The 18,475-nt window shown below is 39.9% G+C and overlaps 1 protein-coding gene across 4 annotated transcripts in view; it reads right to left on the bottom strand.

Moving 5' to 3' along the window:
* Nucleotides 1–2,265: 2,265 nt before the first annotated feature.
* The window catches only part of HAPLN1 (hyaluronan and proteoglycan link protein 1), a 64,488-nt gene continuing 48,278 nt past the window's right edge, over nucleotides 2,266–18,475 (bottom strand). For all 4 annotated transcript variants that reach the window (XM_079995762.1, XM_079995765.1, XM_079995763.1 and 1 more), the window contains 2 exons: nucleotides 9,999–10,301; nucleotides 2,266–7,665 (listed from right to left, as the gene is read on the bottom strand). In XM_079995762.1, the coding sequence (XP_079851888.1) occupies nucleotides 7,376–7,665; nucleotides 9,999–10,301 (593 nt within the window). In that variant the 3' untranslated portion in view covers nucleotides 2,266–7,375. The remainder of the gene's footprint in view (nucleotides 7,666–9,998; nucleotides 10,302–18,475) is intronic.

Below are 18,475 nucleotides of genomic sequence, written 5' to 3'. Positions count from 1 at the left end.
AGATTTAGTTACCATTGTGAACTATATTTCAGTCAAATCTCAGATATCTTCTTAGGTTTGGGAGAAGTGGAAAAGTGTAAACACTGCAACAATGCCATTCCTCTTTTTTAAAAAAATTGAATTTGTATGCCACCCTTCAGTGGAAGACCACAGGGTGGTTCACAACATAAAAATGCAAAATGAGAAATCCTTACAATCATTTTAAGTAATGTCATCCCTATGTAGTTTCTGGGCAAACTGATTCTGAGATAGAGATCTGAGGGTCAACCATACTGTGCAATAATAGGAAAGGAAAGGAAAAACACACAGATAATTGTTCCATTGGTAACACCAATGGGCCATGAAAACACTGGCCGCATACCGCAAGGAGAACAAACTAGAACTTAATTACCAGAAAACCAAAATCATGGTATTTGCCCAAAGGCCCAAATCTCGGTCATGGTACATTGATGACCAAAAGATCGAGCAGGTCACCTGCTTCAAATACCTTGGCATAGCCCTTCATTCCTCGGGAAGCAGAAAAGCCCACAGGGACTATGTTGCAGGGAACGCCCAAAGAAGCGCAAAAGACATACTTAAATATCTCAGGACCAAAGGTGGCCACTTCATACCTGCAACCCTCAAATTGTTTAAGGCAAAGTCAATTGTGCAGCTGCTATGTGGTGCTCAACTGGTAAAGGTAAAGGGACCCCTGACCATTAGGTCCACTCGTGACCGACTCTGGGGTTGCGTGCTCATCTCGCTCTATAGGCCGAGGGAGCCTGCGTTTGTCCGCAGACAGCTTCTGGGTCATGTGGCCAGCATGACTAAGCCGCTTCTGGAGAACCAGAGCAGCACACGGACACGCCGTTTACCTTCCTGCCGGAGCAGTACCTATTTATCTACTTGCACTTTGACGTGCTTTCGAACTGCTAGGTTGGCAGGAGCAGGGACCGAACAACGGGAGCTCATCCCGTTGTGGGGATTTGAACCTCCGACCTTCTGATCGGCAAGTCCTAGGCTCTGTGGTTTAACCCACAACGCCACCCGCGTCCCTGCTCAACTGGTACCCCCCCTTCCAACTGCACAACACTGGAACTGGTACAATCTAAATTTCAAAGATCAGTCCTACAAGTGCCCAAAAACGTTTCCAATGCAACCCTACACCTAAAAACTGGACTTGTAAGAATTGAGGCTAGAGCGTGACTTGCCACACTTAATTACTGGTTAGACTATCCTTCTTCCCATGTGACCTTGTTCTCCTAACTATAAAGGACGACTGCCAAACAACTTGAAAATGAGAAGTGTTAAACAAAATAACAACCCTAGGTTTTATCTCACAAATTTTACTTGACATGGGATATGAAAAACCCCCAAAAACCCACTGAACAGCATATGGTAGACATAGAACGCAAGCAGACCTAATCAGATCCCCCAATTTTTTCATTGATGAAACCAAAAGATACCTCAGTTCCCATATGCCATATATAACCAACCTAGAAATACCAAAACATCGAAGGGCCTTCACTTTGGCCTGATGCCAGGACCTCTCCCCAGCTATCTAGGAAGGCCGTTTTAGAAATGTACTGTACAAGGAGAGAAAATTTCCCTGTGGCTCAGGGCAACTAGAAACTACTGACCGTGTCTTCTTCCACTGCCAATATTATACAGATATATGAGTCAGGTTCATCCTGCCAATACTACACAAATTCCCTGGACAGACAGAACAACTCTATATCTCCTTGCTACTTCAAGATGCAAACCCAGAGGTAACATACTCAGCCAGATTTTGCACTGCTATGATGGTCATTCGCACCAGACCTAAACTGAAGGCTTATATGCAAGACCCGTTCCCTCTCTTGCACCCTCCCTTCTATAGTTACTTTTGCAACTCTTTGCTTTTAACCCTCTAGCTGATTTTAAGTGTCCCTCATGCATCCCTCCCTTCTCTGAGTCACTCTTTTTACCCGTTTTATCTGCTTTATTTCCTAAATTACTGAGTGTTTCTATTTTAACATGCTGGTCTGTGACTGTAATAAAGATGATGATGATGATGATGTTCGATGATGATGATGGATCCCGTTCTACTTAGAATATTCCAATGTTTATGCCTAGGTTCGGATGATAAACATTTGTGTTATATCTAGGGTTCAAATCATGGTATTAGCTCCACTTCGACCTGAATTTTGATTATTGTAATAATTTTCTGGATACCAAAGAAGAGAAAGAGTTGAAAATATATTAACTTTTATTCCTTCCCTCACTCATAAGTCCTTGTGAGGGACAAGTGACACAGATAGAGATTTATTTACGAATAAAAGAGACGCTTTGCTTATAAAGAAAGAAGTTCTCATTTTGAAAAGATCAACATGATTTAATTGTTGCCATACGAGGGGACATTAAAATTCAGATACATCGTGAAAATACAATAAAATGACACAGTGCATTAATTCATTTCTTATTATGACCGAGGGTGGTTTCTTTCTTTCCAAGAACAGTAGCACCGACATAAAACCAGTTCTTAAGCATTCCCTTCAGACATTGTTGAAGCACCATTTCCTCATAGAAGAATGCTCTGCAAGTCCCAGTAATGCTGTAAAGCTCATGTATTAATATTCATATTAGCAACTATATAAAAAAATCATTTCTGCTTACTTTGTATTGATTTTCTTTGTGAGCTTACATTTTATTATTTTCCCACCTAACCCCTTACAATGTAAGAAGTTATTTTCTGCAGCCTTATATACCTGCACTATGACATCACTTGGGATCCAAAACTACTCTTACTTCAGTTAGAATATATGAGAGAAAATGAATGCATCAGGTCTTTAATAATGTAGGCACAGAAACTGATTTGAATTGGGTGCAGTGCTGGAAAGCTGCTGCAACTGTATCTAAATGTAGAGCTCAAATGAAATTGACCTTAATTATTTTGGAAAGGCTTACTCTTGCCTTGTCTCTTTGCCACATTTTAATATTTCTCTGGTGCTGCACTGGTTTGCTTGGATGCCACCCTCAAATTCATGGTTCTACCCATGCCATGTTCAGGGATGTGCTAATAGCTTGAGGGAAAGCCTTCTTGTTATGGGCATACACTAGAGTTACCTTCAGTGTGTCCTGATATATTGGCTTTAGGATTTGGTCGCCTTTAGGATTTGGGTACTGCTAAGGTGCTGTTAGGTTATCAGATCCAACATACAGCTGATTTTGGCCAGACTCAAATTTCAGATGGTGGGATTCATCAAACAGACCCTATCAGTGGAATCCCTGTGCTAAAGCTTTCACTTACATAACATGACTGAAATTAGATCAGTGGGGTTGGGGAATCCAAGTGAAATCCCCAGTTGCACATGGGAGAATGGGGGATCATTCCATCTGTCAGGCTACGATGCTTGTGCAGATAGAATACTTGAAATAATGCGATGTTGAATTCCACCCAGAGGAATTGTTCAGATCAGGTTATCCTATGCTAAAAAATAAAATGAATGAAGCTTTTTAAAAAAGAGCTGAACTCAGAAATCCAGATTCCCCAAGAGTCTAGGTTGTTTTGTTTTTTAATGTGGGATTGTATCATTTTAGAATTCAGGTAGGGGATCAGTGTTTGAATGTAAGTAAGAAATATGCAGTCTCAAAAGCCGTCATGTTAGAACCATAATATTATATCAGTCTACATGATAATCTTTGACATTCTAGCTTTCCATGGACAGGGTGTTACTGGCAATTCAGAGTATTCATACATGTAACCCCACAGGCATTCTAAGTTGGTACAAGCCAGCAGGTGTAATTTGTTCGTGAATGCACACATCAGTGTGTGTGGTCAGCTCTTGGGAGAGACACACAGTATATCATTCAATGTCATTTGCTTTCTCTAAGCCTTTAAAAAAGAAATTACCTCTAAGTACAAGGGAGTGAAGGTACTGTGTATGCAAATGATTGTTTAAAAAATGTGTTGATGTTCCTTCTAGTTAAAGAATTTGATAGATTTGGGGGTTTTGTTTTGTTAAAGTATTTTAAAGCACACAGAAATGCCCACCCATTAACTTAAGTTAAGCAGAGTTTCTGGTTACTGTTTTAGTGTAACTCAGTCTCATTATTAAATAAAAGGAATGCACTGCTGTCCAAGTGATCTCTTTCCCCCTATGTTTCTCAACTGATAATTAAGGGCATCAAGGAGCTTAAAATAGCTGTATTTTTTCATCAGATACAAAGCAAAAGCAATGTGTAGTTTTGACATACATAATCACTAGTACACATGGCTTACCTTCAGAAGAAAACGAAAACCCCCAAACCCTAATATGAACAAGTGGCAGAATGGAAAGCAGTGTTGAGAGCAAATTGAACCAAGTCCAAAAATCCATAACAAAAGGATGGGGATAAAATTATTCTTCAGTGCAATCCCATGACCATAACCAGATAAATCAGCACCACAAAATCAAGGGTAAAACTTGTAGAGGGGATTTTAAATTCATCTCCAATACAATTACACTGTAAGCCCATTCTAGAAATACTGACTCTCAAGAAAATTAAGCAATTTCATTCACCTTATGCTTTTACACATGTTAACATTTTCAATTCTTTTTTTTTTTTTTTAAAAAGGTATTTTCAAATTCATGCAAAGATGCATTTGGTATTATGAGTTTGTTTGGAACCATAATATATCACAATACTCTAATATACTCATACCACATAACCTAGTTAATAGATCTTTCAGCTCATGAGGAAACTGATTTATTTATTTAATAAAAACTGCACAGAAATATTTGTGAAAGCATATCAGTTGTGCTACACTACAGAATATAATCACATTTAAATGTGATCAAGCATGGTTCCAAGGAAAGAGTAGTATATGCCCTTTGTCTTAACAGTAAACTGATGAATGTCATTTTTTTAAAACAACCATTGTTTGGTTCTGATAGCTTGGATTATTATTCTATGTCTGAGAGAAGCTTTGGAAAGTGACTTGATACTTTGCAAACGTTAACCTTGCATTGTTTACAAATAAAAGTGCCTCACAGCTCAATCCTATAATATCAACTCAAAAAGTGAATCCCAGTTAGTTAAATGGGTCTTACTTCCAGTTAAGTAGATATAGGATTACAGTCTCAGGGTGCTAAAAAAGGCAGAGTGCAGTGTAGCAACTGCTGAAATATATATTTTCCTTTAGCCAATGGAAAACTTTCTCACTCCCGTTTTCTTTAGAACAGACTTTCCCAACCTGGTACCCTCCATATATTTTAGACTACAAATCCCAACTGTGCAAGCTGGGACTGATGGGAGTTGTAGTGGCTGCTTTCCAAATTATATCTGATCTTGCTTACAGAGTGTCACCAATGCATCAGTGACCCACTATTCTGTTTTATTTCCAGACTTTGTTCAAGACTCTGCATGGGTACAGATCCTCTGCAGTGAGCACCAGAACATCTGCACGTTGATTAAAACTGCACAACAAGGAATCTTGAGACAATTGCACTATGTTTTAATCAATGCATGCACATGCCCTTTCCTTTGATTTTCTTCCTCCTCCTCATATTTTAGTTATAAACCACGTAAGTTTGCCCTGAGCTGATTACATTGGCACCAACTAGTACTTGACATTCTATGCCTCCTATTGAAAGAATGGCAAATGTGGGACACAATCAGTACATCTGGTCCCTTCAAATAAGCCAGTAAAGATTACAATCAGTTGACTACACCGCTCACAAGTATTTGAATGCTGTGATATGTATATCAAAGCACAGGCATATATTATAAGGCTACCTTGCATGGCAAATAAGAAACCATGCTTGATATAGAAGTATGAAGCTACTGTAACTATTGAAAAATTGATTCACTGTCAACTGTCCAGCTAGTTGGGCTGAAATCCTAAACCTGCTTATCTGGGAATAACTGGAATGGGATTTACTTTTCAGCGGACATGTTTAGAATTGTACTTTAAGTTCCATTGAAGGCCATGGGACTAATTTTTCATGACTAATTTTTCACATTAGTTTCAACTGAACTAATTTTTGTCTTCTAGGCAGGTCTGCCCACGCTGTTGCATCTGTTGCTCTTTTAATGCTTTCCCTCAGAAATATCATGTAATAGGTAACTTTTCCTGGGTTCTGTAGCAGGGGTTAATATCCCATAACCGGAATACTGATCAGCTGGAGAGTCAGAAATAACACTATCTAGGTGAAGTAGATAATATTCTTCCTGATCATTTGTGGGCATGGGGATTCTTTGCTCCTTCACTTCAGTGGAGAGACAGCACCATAGGCATGACATTACCATGAGTGGGGAAATGCAAAGAAAAACTACATTCGCAAATTGGAATGTACATGGGGAACTGATTACAGAAATATCTTCCCATTTCATAATTGGGATCAGATGTTTTTTTTTCTTTTGTAATCATAGAGTGGATAAATATGTTTCAAGATTCATTCAAATGTTTGTCTTTCACATGTATAACTAAGAAAGAAATATTAAATATTTAAATGCTTCATTTATAAAGACAATACTATTTTAAAAGCTAACATGAATCAAGCTGCTAAATTTCAGACATTTGTGTTTCTTTCTGTCCAGCAGTTCATTTATATATAACTGCCCTGAGTAAATGCTGCTTAGGAAAATGGCCTTTAAAGTTAAAAAAAGAAAAGACAAAGAAATCCTCTCCGTAAAGCTACTCAAAGGTAATGCAATACATCTCAGGCATATTTAGTTTGCATTAAGAAGAAGGTAGGGCCCATCCTTTAATTATTCATACACACATTATCTACTACATACACAATAAGACTGGGAATGACGTTCAGAAGATTTAGCTGTGCTTGTTGGAATGTTATGAGATTATTGAGCAGGTTTTGATAAAAGGCAGGATTTTAAATAGTGAAGCAGTTCTCGTATTGCAGACTTCAAAAAGCACTGTCACTTTAACTCATGTTCACATCTTTGTATTTAACTGCTCGCAAAACCACATGGCAGTCAAGGAAAGGTTAATGTAGTTCAGACCTGCAGATCTCATTATTCTATTTTAACATGATGCAAATATGTAAACTCGGAAAGGTGTCTGCTTTGAGTAGCCTTACATTCCTTAACTTAAGTCCCAGCAATCATCAAGCTATTGCATGCCCCATTCATGAAAAAATATGCTTTGTTGGAATGACGTAGCTTAAACAGTTACACTTCAAGCACTTCCTTACCTAGAGCTTCCTTAAAATTATATTAATTTAAAATATCTATTGAATGATAGTTTTTTTAAAAAAATAACCAAAACAAATTAATAGGTTGGGGGTTTTTTTTTATGAAAATGACTCTTTACAGTAAGTAAAAAAGATTTATCACAGTTTTGGTAACTTGCATGAGTTCGTTGAAACAAAATCCTTCACATGATGGATCGGATGTTGTTGTGCTCTAGGTACATTCACTGGTATGACCTAAAGCAGTAGACACCATAGAGCTTGTGCTTTTTATCGGGAAAGCCCACAAAGCGGACTGCTGCTTCAGTGGGACTGCAGCGTTTCCTTGGCCTAGAGATGGGGTAGCGGACGCTGCCATCAGCCAGCCAGCCGGCATCACAGCGGTCGTATCCCAGGAGTTTCCAGGCTGCAAACATTTGGCCTACTTTAGCAATCTGTGCACCATCTTTGAGGCAGGCATGCACTGCTTCATCGTAGGTCAGCTTGGTTGGGTGTATTAGGTAGTAAAAACGGCCTAATGAAAGCAGAGAAAATATCAAGAACAAGATAGTTATAATACGTTTTCTTTACAGTTCTTTAAAGCAATCACTGTTGAGCAAGGAAGTTAAAATTACAGTTCTCTTTTTCTAGAAAAATTACTTATTCTTTTGCCAGCTTTCAACAGATCTCGCTATATAATCTTGAAGTGACTACTGTTGTTTGTGTAAGAGCGGTTGCACAATGCCTCTCATTAATAGTGCTGGACATTACATTGGCTCTTGATAAGCAGTGGCGTTGTATTTACCTATAGCCACAAACCAGAAGCTTGTGCTGATATTAAGTGATGCGCCCTGTACTGAAGTTTTTTAAAAAATGAAATACAGCATGCAACTATGAACCATGAAGGATACAAAATGTCTATATTACACAGCAAAAACTGCATTACCATAAATTTGAACACATTTATTTATTATACCATGAGCTTCCTTGGACTAAGGCTAACTTTATCATTACATGGAGTGAAATCTCAATTCACTTCATGCATTTGATAAAACCGTGCCATAATAAATACATTTGTTAGTTTTTTAGTGACACAGGACTCTGTTAATATTGCTGCAACAGACATGGGGCTCATCCAGATTTCCTTCTGCGCTGCAATTTCCAGGCACAAGCCCAGACTTTAAGGTTCCTGCCCAGCTCTCCTTCAATTAATGCTCTGCCTTTTTAAAATCCTTCTTGGGTGAGGATTGGGAAACTACACAATCCCTTTCTTCAATTGACGTTTAGGGTATGGAAGAGATTGTGTTCACATTTAGTTCCGTCTACAACCCCTTTAATTCCTATACCAGACCACCCATCCTTTACCCTTACAGATGGAAGGCAGCAGAAGTTTATAGAATTAATGATATTCTTTCTAATAGTCTTCCTGTTTCCATGTCTGTGCATAAGTTGTTGTTTTTTATAATTGAGATGCTAAGGAAGCAGTTTGCTCTATTACATAATGCAAGCATGCTCACACATCTGCACATGAAGAAGGGGCATGAAGGAACCAGACCTTACAGAGTGAAATGAATTTTCATTGCAATTATTCAAAGGCTGACTAGCCCTTTTTCATGCCTGGTTGTTTGTTTATTATTTATCCCCTTTTCTACAAACTGCATAAAACTGCTTACATGGCACAGGATTTATTTGCATTAACTTAACCATCCCCTTCTGGAACAATTTAGCTGGATCCGGATCAGGTAAACATTTGCACAATGTTTTAACTCTGGTTTTGAAGACTATTTGTTTTGGAAAAGCAAACTCAGGATTGCTCAAAGCAAGAGAAGTATTTGCTCTTTGCATGTTTTAGGGCAAATAAATTTAATTGTCAATACCCAGAGCGTGCGTAAGCGGAGAATGTGAGCATCTCTGAGCTCGCAGGCTACAGGCCAAACATCTGCTCCCCAACATGCATACAAGTTAAGACATATGGGAGAGGCCCATGTTTGAGGAACACAAGACAGTCCAAGTTGTTGCTGAAGAGGGAAGTCTGTTGTGTGATGGTCCTCCCCTCCCCTCCTAAACAGACCAGTGATTTCCAGGCTATATAGAGCAATTCAGTTGACTTTGCAAGTTCATTTATGATTGTGCTCTAGCACTGGACAAAAAACACAGCTACCCTTTAATTCACATTCACACCACACCCCTGAATTTTGAGCTGAAGGTTCTCATTAGGATGGAAATATTTCCATAAAATAAAATAAAATGGTATTAGATCATACTATTTATCCACCAAGCCCAGTATTGTTGAACCTCACTGGCACTGTTTCTCATGAAAAACTACACACTACAATTAATGCATAGTGTGTGACTGTGCCTCTTGTTCTCCTTAAATTAATTACAGATTATTTGATTGTTATCAGGATTGAAGCATGCAGGGAGTGGAGGCTTACTCCTTCTCTCTCCAGCTGCGTCCCCTCGCCCCCCAAAACACCCTTCCCTTAGACTAGGAGGCTTAGCAAAAAAAGTTCTCAGTGGTGCCAACCCTCCTTTCCCTGCATGTTGCCATGCCAATAACAACTGGAGCCCCCTACAGCTGTAATTAATTTAAGAAAAATCACAGGCATAGCTGTGCAGTATGTATTAACCATAACACAGAGCTTGACCCTCAGGGTCTCCAGCAGAGGCCTTTCCCACCAAACATTACCTGATCATTTTAACCAGAGATGCCAGAGAGTGAACCTGTGACCTTCTGCATGCGAAACATGTGTTCTACCAGTGAGCTATGATCCTTTCCCAAAATGAGTAATAAATTGTTCCGGCTTGTCATTCTTTCCCCTTAAAGCACCATCGGGCCCCTTTGAAAAGGGAGTCAAAATTCCTTACCATTAAAATGGGATGTAAAACAGAAGACATCGTATCTACTTTGATCTTTATTTGAGAAGCCATAATTCCGGATTCCAGGCACTGTATTCTTCCCACCGCAAGGCTCCCTGGGATGCGTAATGGGATATTGCACTGACCCGTCGCTGAGCCAGCCAGCATTGCACCAGTCCAGGCCTGCTCTCCACGCATCGTACAACTGGTCAAACGAAGCGATAACTGCATCTTGGTCCAGGCAGGCTTGCTGAGCCTCGTGGAAGTTTAAGTTGTAACGACCCAGTCGTGGGAAATAAGGGAATACAATGCCTGAGAGAGAAAATAAAAGAGAAGTGGGTGAAATGAATGGTTTAACTATAATTTTAAACATGTGTGTGTTCACACATGAATGTCATCAGAAGAGGTGCAAGGAACATTTGCTGGAAGTGTAGGGTTGTGGTGGTGAGAGAGTTACATGTATATGATGCCAAAAGAGCAACCTGTTAAGTTTTATATCTGGAGATATTGGCTGTCAGCGAGTGCGCTGTTTAGTCTGAGAGTTCTGCCTGTCTCCGCAGACAGAAGGCTTCTCTCTCAGACAGAATCACACCCTTTCCTGTTGGAACAGCCCACATGCTATTCTCAAGTGTGGGCCATGACCAATTAGAAACATTACCCTCAATGATCAGTTCTATTCTCCACAGAACAAGAATACCAAAATGGAGAAACCTAGGGAATATCCAGAAGAGCAAAGGAAATCAAGTTGGCAGAGGGACTGCTTCATTTAGACGACGACAACAACAACAACAACATATGGAGAACTGGGCAAACATGTTCTTTGGTATGGGTCATAATGAACAGTTATCACATAAAGCATTGTTTCATGCAGTGGCGTAGCGTGGGTTGTCAGCACCCGGGGCAAGGCAAGTAATTTGTGCCCCCTAACCCATGGATTTGCGCCCCCTAACCCGTGAATTTGCGCCCCCTAACCCTAACCCCCAGATGTTGCACCCGGTGCGGCCGGCACCCCCTGCACCCCCCACACCCCCCACGCTATGCCACTGGTTTCATGTTGCACCTTTCAGCACCATCTCTATGGAGCAAATATATCAGTGGTTGTTAGCTCTGATACTGTAGCTACATGAAACCTGTATCTCTGAACAGCAACTGGATGTCTTGGTTCACACATCACACACTAAACCAAACAATGGCTCAGTCCCAAGGCATGTTCATGTGTGCTCCCAGCTTATGGCTCTGTGACCATTCTGCTGCTGGGTTAGCATCAAAGGTAGGTTAGATGGAGAATGACTTGGGTTTTCCCCTCCACTGAGACCTTAAACTGTTTTTATGAGGATTTATCGAGGGAAGTCAACGCCAGATGCTGGTGGGGAAGCCCTTTTTGGAGTTTCCTAGCTGAACAGGTGAGTGAAGCACTCTTCAATACAAGGGCCAGGATTCAGCTAGCAAGTCCCATCAGTGGAAGCGCTGCAGAAGGGCTTCTGCTTGCTCAGTGGGGCTTTCCCTTACTCTTCTACGCCTGCACATGCACCCCCTGCAAACTATACTCCCCCCCCCCTTAAATTGGCTCGGGGGTCAGGGGTTGAAAATAGACAGGATCGTTCCATCTGGCAAGCCAAAATGCTTGTCCTGGCAGAACGATCGCCTCAGTGCAATGTTGAATTCCTGCCAAGGTCCAGTGTGGTGTAGTGGTTAAGAGCGGTAGGCTCGTAATCTGGTGAACTGGGTTCGCGTCTCTGTTCCTGCACATGCAGCTGCTGGGTGACCTTGGGCCAGTCACACTTCTTTCAAGTCTCTCAGCCCCACTCACCTCACAGAGTGTTTGTTGTGGGGGAGGAAGGGAAAGGAGAATGTTAGCCGCTTTGAGACTCCTGAAGGGGAGTGAAAGGCGGGATATCAAATCCAAACTCTTCTTCTTCTTCTTCTAAATGGACCTTTCCACCTGATCCAGAATTTTTTTAATGTTCTTATAGTCTCAATATTAGGGCAGGTTCTTATGTCAAATGCACAGCAGTGCATTGTGGGAATGCAGAGAACAATCTGAAACAAATACACATGAAGTCCCCCCCCCCTTGAGAATAATTTAGAATAAACTAAAGTGCAAAGAGTTAGAAAGGAAAAATACATTGCTAACTAACTCTGTGCCCATATTCTAAACGGTACAGTGGGAACAAGGCATTCATATTTACACAGTAACTGTTTAAAATTTTCTAGTTACGTTTTTGTAAAGCATAGTTAGTTCATATTCAGGGCTAAAAGCCAAACTGGCATCTTTCCCAAGTAAACAGGTCTGCAGCATTTCTGTGAAAGATACCTTACTCCACTTCCTTCTTGAAAGGAAAATTTAATTCAAACTGAAATCAGAGCCTATGTACTGGAATCAACGTCTACATTTAAAAATTCTGCCTATTTTTCTGAAGATGCTCAAATTAAAACAAAGCCTATTTCTGTATTTACAAAGTGTATTTGTTTATTTACAATATACCTTATTCCATGCCCTTAATATGGCATCTGAAATTATGTACAATGCAATTAAAAATTAAACTGTAAAAGCATGTATCAATAATAAGACATTTTAAGACCTAGCAACACATATTAAAACTTGCAACAACCCAGAAAGGAAGCCAGGGCAGCTGAACCAAAAATAGAAGGGAAATGTTAGGTGTCACTCAGTCCTGTTAAAACAAGTGTCACAGCATTCTGTGCCAGCTAACGCTTTCAAACCATCCTTGGAGAACTACGGAAACATGGGATGACAAAGATAAATCCAATGCCTGGGCTCTCACTTGTGGGGTGCCTCAGGTTTCCGTCCTCTCCCCCATGCTTTTTAACATCTATATGAAGCCACTGCAAGAGATCACCGGGGGGGCTGGGTTGGGTGTTCATCAGTATGCGGATGATACCCAGCTCTACCTCTCCTTTAAATCAGAACCAATGAAGGCGGTGAATGTGTCCTGTGTGAGTGCCTGGAGGTGGTTGAAGGATAGAGGATGGATGGTGACTAACAGATTGAGGTTGAATCCTGACAAGACAGAAGTAGTGTTTTGTGGGACAGGGGCAGGCAGGTGTGTGGGACTCCCTGGTTCTGAATGGGGTACCTGTGCCCCTGAAGGACCAGGTGCACAACCTGGGAGTAATTTTAGACTCACAGCTGTCCATGGAGGTGGAACTAAAAAGGGGCCCTCTACTGAACTTAACACTCAGGATGGTTTGTAGGGAAGGAGGTGATCTTTCAGATTTTTTGGGGGGGGCCTAAATAATTTGAGACTTTAAACATTACTGTAAGCTTCTTGAATTGGGCCTGGAAATTTGGCCTGGCACCAAATGGAGTTCTTTTAGAATAGGGGTGATATGGGTTCTAACAGCAGCACCAGCTGGTAATCTGGCCACTGTATTTTGGACCAACTGAAATTGTTGAGTCTTCTTCAAGTACGCCTCTAAGGTACTAAGGCTCAAAAGGTGATTATTTAGAGCAGTATTTCAAAGGGAAGAAATGGATAAATAAGATATATTGGGTATAACTTATTTACCTATAAAATGCAAACATTTTCCCAACTGCTGTTGTCACTTGATGTTTCTGGTTATCCAGTGTATTGTACAAGAAACCACTAATTGCAGTTGTTCAGCACAGTGTTGGTGTTAATGATCTAGCATTCTTAAATGTGTGCTTTTTAAAAAAATAAGCTGAGTCTTTCTGACAGTTAAGTGCTATTAGGTACCACTGGAGAGCAATATTTAACATCTGCTTTTCACTATAGAATGAATATTGGTCTACTAAGCCAAAGACTTAGCTAATAAATATTCATGTGCCCTATCCAAAGCTCTGCCAAAATCTGAATGCTGAGGAACACTTCTCTTCAGCTTGGAAGACCCAGCCAACAGAAAAGGCTATTTTTCCCATAGTCATGTAATTCCATCTTTCTCTCATTTGGAGGCTCAGCTTACCAGCTGCATACAGTGACATCCATTTACTTCTTCCAAAATACTGGCAGAAGATATTCTGGAGCAAAAAACAGTCACTTAGAGACGTTTGATATCCACTTAACATTGATCCCTGCATTCTGAGAAGCCTGTGTTGTGGAAATCAGTATGCTTTGATAGATACCATTTTCTGAGGACAAATTTTAGATTTAGGATTTTAACTGTGACAGTTGCAAAGGGTGCTGGAGTTGCTGAGTTAACACTGCAGTCAATTATCAGTTTTAAGAATAACTGGTCTGTATTTACAGAGAGACTTAAATTTCCTGTACCATAAGTCCACATGGAAAAAAAGAGGCTAGCCTCAGCCAGAGTAAAGAAATTGGCTTCCTTTGGTGCTAGTCTAAACAAAAATGTCAGACTTCTCATAGCTAGAGTCAACATGGGATACAGTAGAGCTTCCTGCAGTCCACCATAGTGTAACCATCTTAACCTGGCATGCATATTTGCCTAACAAGCATTTTTCCAATTGATGTTACTGTAATACTGTGATTTTTTAAAATCTCACACCATAATTCATTGCTCTCCCACAGCTGCATTCAGGAAGCAAGGTCAGGAAAAGAGGAAACTGCCGTAGAGTCAGATCATTGGTCAATCCAGGGCATTCTCCACCAATTGGCAGCAGCTCATCTTTCCCAGCCCTACCTGAGGATTTTAGGGCTTGGTTCCATGACCTTCTGTATGAAATGCATGTGCTCTTCTGGTGACCTAAATCCCTTAAAACTATTTGTCCAGAATCATCTACCCTGACTGGTAGCAGCTCTGCACAGTCTCTAACAGATTTCTGTCGCTTTAGTGCTATATCATCCTCTTAGCTAGAGATGCCAAGGACCGAACCAGAGACCTTTGGAATGATAAGCGTGTGCCCCAACTCTAAGATATGATCCCTCCTTCTGACAGAGTTCTCCCATCCCAGAACAAACTTGGAAGTTTTATTAGTGCTGTATCTACAAGATCCTGCCCCTCGTTGATATGATGACCATATGTTGTTGGACTACAGCTCACATCAGCCCCATCTAGCATAGCCTGGTCAAGGATGGTGGGAACTGTGGGCCAACAGCATTTGGAGGGCACCACAATGGCTTTACTTGCAGGGCTATCCCAGGGAATCCACAAATTCAGGGAATTTGGGGAATTCGAAAGCCAGGATCTATAAAGCAGCTTACAAACAAAAAAATTAGCACCAGGAGAAGGAAGCCCCTTGAAACAGAGAGTAGATGATACAACAGAATGCTGCAAGGAAGAGGACACAAAACAACAGAAAAGATAAGATTTTGGAGAAAATAAAAGAATTAGAGAAGAAGTTAAGATCAAACCCGAAGTCCCTGCCGATCTTGAGAGAAATCAAACTCTATCAAGCACAATATTCTAAACTGATAAATCAGGAAATAGAGTAGAAGATTAAATTAATGAAACAAAAAACCTTTGAATCGGCAAATAAATGTGGGAAACTGCTAGCTTGGCAGTTGAAGAAGAGACAAAAATTGAATACAGTTACAAATTTGGAAATTGAAGGAAGAAACATTCAGAACCCCACGGAGATTAGAAAGTGTTTTCAGAAATATTTCAAAAAATTATATACCCAAGGGCCGCAGAATGAGGTCGAGATTAAACAATTTTTGGAGAAAAATGGACTTAAAAAGTTGTCACAAGAAAATAGATCTCTCCTGAACAGTAAAATAACATGTCAAGAAATTGAACAAGCCATTCAAAACATGAAACTGGGCAAATCTCCAGGGCCAGACGGGCTAACCTCCAAGTATTATAAGATATTAAAAGACCATTTGATACAACCACTGATGGAGGTTAGCAATGAAATTATGGAGGGGAGGAGGGCGCCGGAATCGTGGAAGGAAGCTTTCATCACATTGATACCAAAATCGGAAGCTGAAAAGACACAACTTAAGAACTACCGTCGCATCTCCCTTTTAAATGTGGATTACAAAATATTTGTAGATGTTTTGGCAAGTAGACTTAAAAAAGTTTTAAACGAAGTAATTCATAAAGATCAGGCAGGCTTTCTCCCAGGTAGACACATGTTTGCTAATACAAGGAACATTATTGACATCTTGGAACTTTTGCAAACTGATATAAACACAAAAGCAGTGCTAATCTTTATAGATGCGGAGAAGGCCTTTGATAATATCTCTTGGAAATTTATGAAGGGAAATTTAAAAGAAATGGGAGTGGGTCGGGGTTTTGAGAATGGGATTGATGCAATATATTCAGAACAAAAGGCTAAATTGATAGTAAACAATGTGGTTACTGAAGAGTTTAAAATTGAAAAAGGAACACGACAAGGCTGCCCGATTTCCCCTTTGTTATTTATATCAGTTCTGGAGGTGCTCTTGAATATGATTAGAGGGGACCGGTTGGTGGAAGGGATTCAGGTCGGAGTGAAACAATATAAACTTAAAGCTTTTGCAGATGACCTAGTTCTGACCCTGCAGGAGCCAGAATCTAGTACAAAAAGAGTATTACAACTGATCCAAGATTTTGGTCGGGTGGCGGGATTTAAACTAAATAAACAGAAAACTAAGGTGTTGGGGAAAAATCTGACAGATGCAGAGTCGGAACAGTTTCAGAGAGAAACAGAACTAACTGTGGTTAAAAAAGTAAAGTACCTAGGGGTAAACATAACAGCAAAAAATCTGAGTCTATTTAAGGATAACTACGAAAAATGTTGGTTTGAAATTAAGAGAGATTTGGATAGTTGGACAAAATTGAAGCTTTCTTTGTTAGGCCGAATTGCTGCTGTTAAGATGAATGTATTGCCAAAGATGTTGTTTTTGTTTCAAACATTGCAGATTGTGGATAAGACAGAGTGCTTTCGGAAGTGGCAGAAAGATATATCTAAATTTGTCTGGCAGGGCAAAAAGCCCAGAATTAAGTTTAAGATACTAACTGATGCGAAAGAAAGAGGGGGCTTTGCCCTGCCGGACCTAAAGTTGTACTATGAAGCCGCAGCCTTTTGCTGGCTAAAAGACTGGCTACTACTTGAAGACACTGACGTATTGGATTTGGAAGGGTTTAACAATGCTTTTGGTTGGCATGCATACCTATGGTACGATAAGGTTAAGATCAATAAGGTCTTTAAGAACCATATTGTCAGGAAAGCAGTTTTTAATGTCTGGACAAAATACAAAGACTTATTGGAAAACAAAACTCCGAGGTGGCTTTCACCTCTGGAAGCTAAGGCCCGAAAAAGACCCAATATGGAGGCCAAATGGCCAAAATATTGGGAAATATTAGAAAAAGACGGAGACAATTGGAAATTGCAGAGTTTGGAGAAAATGAAGGATAAAGTGCGAGACTGGTTACATTACGCTCAGATTAAATAAGTTTTTAAAAATGACAAAAAGGTAGGGTTCCAGGTGGAGAAATCGAAGTTGGAAACAGAACTGTTAGAGCCTAAGACTAAGGTACTCTCAAGAATGTATAACTTGCTGTTGAAATGGAATACACAAGACGAAATGGTTAAATCGGTTATGATAAAGTGGGCTCAGGATATTGGGCATAATATCATGTTTGAGGACTGGGAAAGGTTGTGGACCACTGGGCTGAACTTCACTGCATGTAATGCTTTGAAGGAAAATGTAATGAAAATGATATATAGATGGTACATGACCCCAGTTAAACTTGCCAAAATATACCATTTGTCTGATAATAAATGTTGGAAATGTAAAGAACATGAAGGAACATTCTTTCACCTCTGGTGGACTTGCCCTAGAGTGAAGGCCTTCTGGGAAATGATATATAATGAGTTGAAAAAGGTATTTAAGTATACCTTCACTAAGAAACCGGAGGCCTTCCTTCTGGGCATTGTCGGCCAGAAGGTGTTAAAGAAGGACCGAACATTTTTTATGTATGCAACAACGGCAGCAAGGATACTTATCGCTAAGAGCTGGAAAACTCAAGATCTACCCACACTGGAAGAGTGGCAGATGCAGCTGATGGACTATATGCAACTGGCCGAGATGACTGGTAGAATTCAAGACCTGGGAGAAGAGAGGGTTGAAGAAGACTGGAAGAAATTCAAGATTTATTTACAAAAGTATTGTAATTTGGTCGAATGCTAAGAAGGATGCTAGATCATAAATAATTGCCTACCATTGAATTAGATTTGAATTTGACGATAAGTGAGACTGAGGAAAACATAAAACTTTTGGAGATTAGATTAAACTAACTGAATAAGGTTTAAGAATATAAATAAGATGATAAATTGCTGGAAAAAATTTATAATGATGTAAGTGGGAGCGGGAGACGTGAGGGAGTCCAAAGAAGTTTTGAAAAATGTGTTATGATACATGTTATATTGTTTATCATTTTTGCATTTTGTATTTAAAAAAATCTCAATAAATATTTATATATATAAAAAAAAAGAAACAGAGAGTAGATGTCATTGTTATAACAAATATGGTTTCTGAGTGAAGTTACATACGAATGATTAACTGTTTTGTGCAGCTTAGAGACATTCCTGGAAATAAATGTTTTTGTCAATCTGCCAA

This window comes from Podarcis cretensis, assembly GCF_951804945.1.
Source record: "Podarcis cretensis genome assembly, chromosome: 11".
Lineage (NCBI taxonomy): Eukaryota > Metazoa > Chordata > Lepidosauria > Squamata > Lacertidae > Podarcis > Podarcis cretensis.
Note: the sequence above shows the minus strand (reverse complement) of the source record. Positions and strands in the feature narration are given on the sequence as shown.